We start from the raw sequence: 9,083 nt of genomic DNA, 5'->3' as shown, positions 1-9,083 counted from the left end.
TTCGCCAATTGTTCTTAGAAGGAAGATTGCATTTCTTGTTCCGGATCCTTTTTTATATCCCGCTTGATTTTCATCAATTTGTTGTTGTATTATTGGGGTTATCCTTTTTTTGATAAGGTGTAGCAGAATTTTTCTGGCGTGTGAAATCAGACATATAGTCCTGTGTTCTTCACATTTCATTGTTTTTGTTACTTTTGGTATTGGGATCAAGATGCTCTTAGTGAAGTCATCCGGAATTTCACCACTATTGTATATCTTGTTTATTAGTTTCGTCATGTGCTGCAATCCCGTTTCTCCCAGTTGTTTTAGAACTTCCGCAGGAATTTCATCTATCCCAGTTGATTTTCCATCTGGGAGTCTTTCTATGACATCTCTAACTTCATGTTCCATTATTTTTGTAACTGCAGATGTTGCTGGTGAAATTTCTATATTTTCTCATTCGTCATCATATAGTTCTGACACATATTCTTGCCATCTGTTGGTTATTCCTTCTTGAGTTTGTATTACTTGTCCATCTTTATCGATCAGCCCCATCTTTGCAGCTGGAGTTTGACCTTTCATTTCTTTTAGTTTGGTGAACAGTTTTGGCGATCTCATGTCATCTAAATGCTCCAACTCTTTACACTTTTTTTCCCAGTAATCTTCTTTTGCTTTTCTACACATTTGTCGGATCTTTTTGTTTAGTTTTTTGTACAGAAGTGCGTTTTTTACAAGCAATGTTCCTTTCAGATTTCACCTTTCTTTCATTTTATTCAGTATTTCTTTCGTCATCCACTGTTGCTTTTTTTCTAACAAATGCCTTCCGCATATGTTTTCCGCAACTTCTTTTATACAACTTTTCATCTTATTCCAGTCCGTTTCTAAACATTTCTTTGCGAGTTTATTGTCCAGTTCTTCTCTAAAATTTTCCCGTTGTCTGGGGTCCTTTAGCTTGTTGACATCCCACAATGAACGTTTCTTTGTCTTCATCAATGCTTTCAATTTGTTTTTTATTTTGCACACCACCACGTTATGATCAGAATCGCAGTCTGCACTTGTTCGTACCTTTGCATTGATCATCCCATTCCTGTGTCGTTTACTCATTAAAATGTAGTCTATTTGATTTTTTGTGATTCCATCTGGCGATCTCCACGTATGCCTTGAGTTTACTTTTTGTTCAAACCATGTGTTTGCTATAAACAGATCATTTTTTTCACAGCAGCCTATCAGTTTTTCTCCATTGTCGTTTAGTGTTCCAAGTCCAAATGGGCCCACGATTTTTTCATATGTGACATCACCAACTTTAGCGTTAAAATCTCCCAGTACTACCAGTTGATCAGTTGATTTTTTATACTTTCTTATTGTTTTATTCAAATTTTCGTAAAAAGTATCTTTGTTCTCCTCGCTTGCATCCTCATTTGGTGCATATACTTGTATTAGCAACGTGTTGAAAGGGTGTGTGTTTATTTTCATGCAAATAATTCTTTCACATATTAGATCATAAAATATCATAGATTTTGCTACATTATGCCTCATTATGAAGCCTACACCTTTCCTGCGCTTGATCCCTCCGGAGTATATCACCTTGAAGTTTTCTAATTTTGTTTGCATGTTGGTTGTGAACTCTCCTGCTTGTGACCAGAAGGTTTCGGAAATTCCAAATATATCAAGGTCCAACTCTTCACTTTCTTGTATCACACACTCTAGCTTCCCAGGCTCATTCAGCCCTCTGACATTCCAAGTCCCTAATTTCAAACAGTCACTGATTGACGATGAAGTCCTGCCTGTTTGTCCACAGGTGCTCCACCGGGCTAAATTACAGTGATTCGTGTGTATCACTGCACTTCTTTTGCCAAGATCTGGATTATTCAACTTGTGTTTACTCATGACAATACAAAGGGGCTAATAAGGTACGTCAGGCCCCCAGAACTAACGCACTTAGTAGTACCATGTTGGTTAATTGCGCCAACCGTTGATCCTAATGGATTTATCCGCTTGCCATCATTTCCAGGTACCGTTGACATTGAGTTTCTTACCGACTCATATTCATCCGCTACTCTGAAATACTGACACCCTGCTACCGTGCCAGACCGTTACCCAGATAGGGAGGCTATCAGGTGCTACACCTTGCCCAAGGGTGACCTGAGAGCATACGACAGTTAAGAGGTAGCTCCACTATCCTCAATTTAGAAAAACCTGTCGTCGGATGCAGTTTTCTGTCATGCCCAAGACAACTGAACAGTTGCGTTGGCCAAAGGCATTATGCGTGCAACGCGGCAGGAGTTTCTACTGTAGCATACAACGCAAATTACACGACAAACAGCTAAACTCGACTGCAAGCTTTCTCAAAAGTTTCCTTTCTCTCTCTCTCTCTCTCGCTCTCTCTACCACGCACGAAAGTAGCCACCTGGCTTAACTCGCACGCGAAGTGTATTCCCGTTAGTAGTAAACTGAAAACTAATGATCCCAGGTTGGTTTTTAAAAACAAGCAAGTGAATCTAAGAAACAAGCCCTAAACAGCCAAATCAACACAAAAACAGGTAGGCACTTTTACATCACCCACTAGTCGAAGAGTGTCTGCTTTTCAATGTGAAATTGCTTTGTGTTTTAGTCACAATTTTCCTTATAAACTCCATTGATTGCAGTCATTAAGATCCTTCTTGCACTCAGTTCAGTTGCAGAAGAAAAAATAGTATTAGCAGAGGGTGGGAATCGAACCCACGAAATCGAAATTACTACTCCTCTGCCCTAACCATTAGGCAACGGTGGTTGTGGCGAGGCATTCAGTTAAATTTCTTTGTATCAAAATTTTCGATCAGAATATCACGTGTCGAGTCACATGACTGAAATCAGCTGAATCGCGAGTACGCTTTTCGACTAGTGGGTAATGTTAAAGTGCCCAGGTAGCAATAGTCGGCGTGCAGCTGGCGTCATCAGGGCGGCGAGCGCTCACATTGGCGACATCGAAAATCGTTAGCTGTAGGACAGCGCCTCACTGGCGAATATCGTCATGATTTTTTTTTCTGTAAAGTCATGACGATATTCGCCAGTCAGGCGTTGTCCTACAGCTAACGATTTTCGATGTCGCCAATAAGAGCGTTTTCTGATAGCTTTGCGCCGTCGACTTTCGAGCGAGAGACGCGCTTTCGATTTTCACTCGCTTTCCGCTGGCAACGCGCCGTCGAGTTTCGTCAGATGGTGTTGGTTTAGTACGAAAGGCCGAGCTTCGCGCTTGATTATACCGTTTAGTTGCGCTTGATTGAAGTCACGTGCCATTTCAAACACGCGGTTGATCTGATTTGAAGAGCCTGGTAGACTGCTGTACAGTAAAGCTTACTTTGCACTTATTTTGGTGTACCCGGTTACGCCTACAGCATGTAAGAAAGTGTCGAAAGAGGGAACTGTGTCCTAGTCTATTGTGTTTTAACCTTAATCACATGAAGATTTAAGAAAGCTAACAAACGCTCTCTTTTTGATCTGGAAGAAAAGTTAGAAGAAGATGCGGATGTTTTGGCAGCCATTGTAAGTCACTGTACTCATTTGTTATAACTTACACGTTTATGCCACAAGCTACATGTGCGGTAGGCCATGTCGGAATAGGTACATGCAATCCTATTCCGACATGGCTACACCAGCCTTATGTCATGCAACAACCGATCAGTTAAATTCTAACATGACGTGTTGACAAAATATTTGTTATTGCACCTATAAAGTAACTGTTGTCATATTAGTTACATGTTTGTTTCGCTTTGCAGGTGGTAACTACAGTAAATCATATACTCAAAACAGATTAGAACCTCCCAGACAGCAAAATCCGTCATTTTTACATTGATGTGACGTCTGCGGACATTGAACCAATGTAAAAATGACAGATTTTGCTGTCTGGGCTTTTAATTATTCAACTGCTCAGTTTCAATTTTTAAAACTTGTTTGTTTTGCTCTAAACGCTTCCACATACATTTTGTGTGCAGAAATAACTTAGTTTGTAAAATCATGTTTATTAAACCAATTTATGATGATTTTTAAAGAATAACCTAACGATTAACCAATATATAGAACGTGTGGTTGTTTGGTTTGAGTTCACGATCTAGACTTCGCTTGTTACCTTGTTCAGTTCTAAACTGACTATTGCGTAACGTGTGGATGTTCATTTAACAGCGATGGAAAATAACAACGGTTGGAGGAAGTGATTGTACGGAAATTGTGTGGAGAGTTATGCGACTTTTAATGAATGACGATCTGGCCGCTCAGTTTAATTGGAGTGGAAAAAACGAAAAAACTACCTTTCTTGATCTGAAAATAAAAAAGTGTTATTTGGTAAGTTTGTATTTATATAATTGTATATTTAGGACTTAAATTTTAAGTTTAAGTAGTTTTACGATTTTAAAATGATCTTATCCTTAAATTTCAAAATCGTTTTACGTAGTTTTATGTAGTTTTATGAGCTACCGTCAGTAATAAGTGCTGCAATGCTATTGCTAACACCATGCATACTACAATACGATGGTGGAAAATGCCAGGCTTCTTTGTTTTTATGAATGGAAGTTAAATATAAATCAAATCAACTGAGGATTCAGAAATTGGAAGATTTATCAAGGAATGGAATATTTTTCTGTAATATAAACGTTAAAATGTGACAACGTCCTGTAATATATCAGTTTCTACCATTTAGCCATGCCTTCCCAATATCACATGCGTGGTTGTTGTTGCAGGATAAAACACGGGTTTCAGCAGCACCTTATCACAAAAGATGTTTCAATAATGCCGAGTTTATCACTGATGAATTATATTAAACCCCTCCCCCACCGATGTGACGCTAACATAACGCTTTACATACCCCCCCCCCCCCCCCGTCGAAGGAGTTACGTAATATTTGAACGTTTCCTAATTACAATTTTTTTTATATTACTACCCGTCTTGCTACGTCATAGGGGGGCTTATACAATACATTTAATTGTAATGAACCCCGCTCATGTCCTCATGCAGGTTAAGGACACTTGCCATCGGTTCGATCCCTAATAATGAGTTAGTAGTGTAATTAAGTTGTTGTTGTGAGCGAAATTGTTTTCACAGAGAGCTCATATTGTATTATTACAGATGTGATTCGAAGGCAAGCCAAGGCGACGGACAAAGTTATCAAATCCGCAGTGAAGCGGTATTTGAAGGCGGCTGGTGACAGAAATGAAAAAAAGAGAACAGGGCAAACAAAACTTCCGGCGCAGATAAAAATTCGGACGCTACATGAACGCTATCTGTTTTTTGATTGTTTGTTGACCTTTTAGTGTTCTCTTTTAACATCTTGCTGCGAATTATTATTTTTGCGTGCCTCTTAATTCAGTTTGCTTCCTTCGTACAGTGGTTGCATTTGGGGACAATTTTATCCCGACAAGCTATTGCCAAACACTGTTGTGCCGTCTATTTACTAATATTAATTCTTGTGGTGAAGTCGAGTTTAATGTTATTAATCATTTAATTAATATGTTTAATGTTGTTATTCAAACGTGTTTTCAGAGGGGTGTTTTGCCGCCAGTCCTAATCCCTAACATTAACCCGAACCAAAGCTCTTTGGCGTCAAAACGACCTGTTCCCATTTTTTTTTATATTTACCTAATGGATGTCGGAACGCAATGATCACTCATGATTGTTGGTATACTGCATGTATCATACGTGGATTTACATTTTTTTTCATGCAATGGTATGTTATGAGGGTTTGAATTTTGTGCTATCTGGCTTTGAAGGTTGCCAGCATGACAGCCACAACAGATGTGCAAACGAATATGCGTTATGGTCGTCGTTCAGGCGCCCTTCCCTATAATTGTGGTTGCCGTGCTGGCAACCCTCAAAGCCAGACAGCACAAAAAACTCATTAATTTGAATTTCCATGCTAGCTTCGTATTAATCTTTATTACATCATAGAGTACAGTGGAAGCAATGGTAGTGTTCTTGATGTTGCTGTGTATTTTCTTCCAGTGCTGTGATTTTGACGTATTGCAATACCTACAATATATGCTTATAGTTATGATACTGTCGTATGTAGTACACAATTGGTTTCTAACCGGGAGTAAATTTTACTTACCCCTTACCCTAGGCCTAAGGTAAATGTTGCAAGCAAACATTTTAATCAAACTCATTATAGTTTGGAAAACCAAGAAAGTTTTTTTTAATAGAATTTTTTGCTTAAAAATTATTGTTTTGCGAAAACTGTCAAAATTCACTTTAACAGCTGCTGGGCTTTTACAAATAATCTCATGTTATAGTCTTTTAGTCCAGTCGTTGAAGCGAAAAAAAGGGTCGAACCTTGACTTAATTGGTGTAAAGCTGAAACTTTGCACATTGCTTCTGTTGATTATGTACATTGACCAAAAAAAAATCCCCGTGAAAATCTTTTGGTGAAAAAAAGTTATCCGCTTTTTTTGAAAATCCGCCAATTTTTTTCTCAAACTGGCGGATAAACAAACTTTTCAAACAAAAATTTAAAAACAAAAAAAATTTTCTACAAAAGGTTTTCCAAAAGGTTTTTTCTAGTAGGCCTATTTAGGCTATCATCAAGAATAATATATTAAAAATCTAGGAGAATCAGAACACCGGAAAGTTGTCATTTTCAAGATGGCCGACAAAACAGTGTAATGACAATAATTCACTTAATATTCATGCTAGAGCTTTAATTCTGGCGTCTATCCCTAAGCTTAAGGTGGTAAAGAATTCATTAAAACAATTGAAAATGAAATTAACTCATTAGTTTAATGGAAAGACTTATATGAAACAAAACCAATAACGTGAAACATTGGCTGTACAGAAATGGCAGACCACTTATTAAGTTATTTACATTCAGTTGAATACTGAAAAGTTTGGGTGTTCATTAGGACAATTATCGCTTCTAGTACTAGTTGCAACGTTCATCTGATGAAATTGAAAGTAAAAGCTACAACAAACAGGATGGTTTATTGCTTTACTGACGTTTCGCGCACCATGAGAACGCGCATCCTCAGAGCGAATAACATTCAAAATAAAACTTCACAAGGTTATATACTGTAGTGCGGTTGAAGGCAAGAAAAAATAACAGATAACTTAAAATTGAACAACTGGCCAATGATGTGTGAGCGGTTACTTTCCACGTTAAATTACGTAAAAACCTCCATCAATTAGTCCTGGTCATCATCTTCATCCAGTAATGACTGATTGTACGTATTGTTACAGGCATCAAGTTGCACTGTCCACATGATGCGGTACAGGGTAGATTATTCTGCCTACAGCTCCACCTGGCAGTGCTACAGCCAGTTGTACAGTTGCTGTAGGTTCTATAAGAGGGAATCTGGGTCAGCATCCATGTCCGACTCTGTTGTCACAAACTGACTGCCTTCCAGTTTCCAACCCCACCCGTAAGTTTCCATATCACCTCCTGTCCTAGCCAGACCATTATTTGGTAGTAAACCCTTAGACAGTGAAATTTTGTCAATGACTCAGTAGGTGGTAGGCGTTCTGGGCGTTCTGGTAGGCGTCACAAATGATTGGGAAGAGACTACTTTTTTATTAGTAATCTGTAGCAATGACGAGAGGGAATCCGTCCGCGTGCCCCCAAAAATCACAACCATTGCTTGACAATCTTTGTTCACAATGGATGCTGCTGTCTGCTTTGGAAGAAGGAAGTAATTGGCACAGTCTTTCAGAGTAGCAGCACCCTTTACCAGCTTGTGAAAGACAAATTGCTTATCAACACCAAAGATTCTTGATGCTGTGTCACATCCAGTGTAGGCATGTAGAAAAAGTAATTGGGAACATAATTCTTCACCCATCACCATTTTCAGTTCGTTTATTTGATACACTTTGTCAGCATTTTCCTTGTCGGAACGGAAATATAGATCTTTGTTTGCTTGTTGCGCATAATGAAGAAGCAGGACCAACAGATTTGTGTCTTCTTCAATCAACGTTGTCGAGTATGACATTACATTAACAACAGTAGCCTTCACAATCGGAACATCAGCATCCCCTGGGACATTGATCACTTTGCAGCCTTTTGACTACCCCGAAGTGTTTTACTGATCAAGTCGATCATTTTTCGTTTGTTTATGCCTACATTAACGTCATTCTCGGCCACAACACCATTCACAATATTCCTCAGGGTTTGATCCTGAGAAAAAGGTACATAACCAGCCAGTGATGTATTCTGCGCTTCAGGATGCCTTCTGCGCTTCAGGATGTCTTCTGCGTCTTCAGGACCGAGATTGAGTGTCGGTTGCGTAGCGAAGTGGTGAGAACGTCTGCGCGACGTTCGAAAGGATGTGGGTTCGACACCGCTCCAGAGCACGCGACTGTGTCTAGACACAGACACTTAATGGCAACCCAAAATAAGGAGAGAAGCTGACTCGAAGACTAAGCCTATATGTCACTTCGCTGCCTCCTGTCGTCTGTTGTAGGCTATCACATCTGTGATCGCAGTGTCATTGTATGTTATGTATCGCCTTGGGCGCAAATGAAACACGATTATTATTATTATTTAGGAGTGCGTCTGTGCTTGGATAGTGATCATTAACAGTTGGAACACCATTATTGATGAGCCTTGCCGCAGTTTTAACTATTTCTCTCTTTTGTGACTTTTCATCATCCTCATGTCTTGTTTTTAGGTAATGAGATCGGAGGATTTCGGATGTCTTCTCTCTCATAGTGACAATGCAATGAAGGCCCTGACCTTCAGCTATATAAATAGATTCACCACACTGTTTCTATAATTGGGTCTTCAGATATTTTGATCCTTAAGGAAGGCAATCATCATTTGCTAAAAACTCCTTCATTTTAGATCTGAGGTCTGATATCGTTAACTGTTCTTCATCATTCCGTTCAAGATGGGAACACATCTTTAGAAATGCCTGGTCCTGTTCCTCATCCTTAGGTCGCCCAGATTTTAGACGTTTTGCCTCAGGTACTCTGCCGCATTGCAAGGGTACGTTAAATCCACATATAAAATTAACACTACAAGAATGATGGTATAAACAGTCTGCAGCATGCAAATCGCTACCGTAATATTCAATACGACCTTTCATGGCGCATGACCAATTGTCAGAACGTCTCTCACAACACTCTAATATAGTCCTTGCAAAAACATCTGT

The 9,083-nt window shown here is 39.2% G+C and overlaps 1 protein-coding gene across 1 annotated transcript; it reads right to left on the bottom strand.

The window, feature by feature from the left end:
* Window positions 1-732: 732 nt before the first annotated feature.
* On the bottom strand, window positions 733-1,866 carry LOC145776255 (protein CFDP2-like). The gene has a single exon (XM_082587655.1). It carries the CDS (start codon window positions 1,864-1,866, stop codon window positions 733-735), a length of 1,134 nt encoding a protein of 377 aa, XP_082443781.1.
* Between the last annotated feature and the right edge of the window lie 7,217 nt (window positions 1,867-9,083).

Source organism: Aplidium turbinatum, chromosome 8 (assembly GCF_918807975.1).
Source record: "Aplidium turbinatum chromosome 8, kaAplTurb1.1, whole genome shotgun sequence".
Taxonomy (NCBI): domain Eukaryota; kingdom Metazoa; phylum Chordata; class Ascidiacea; order Aplousobranchia; family Polyclinidae; genus Aplidium; species Aplidium turbinatum.
Note: the sequence above shows the minus strand (reverse complement) of the source record. Positions and strands in the feature narration are given on the sequence as shown.

Excerpts from the sequence above, each read along its gene's own strand:
- LOC145776255 (XM_082587655.1), bottom strand. The coding sequence starts at position 1,866 with ATGAGTAAACACAAGTTGAATAATCCAGATCTTGGCAAAAGAAGTGCA.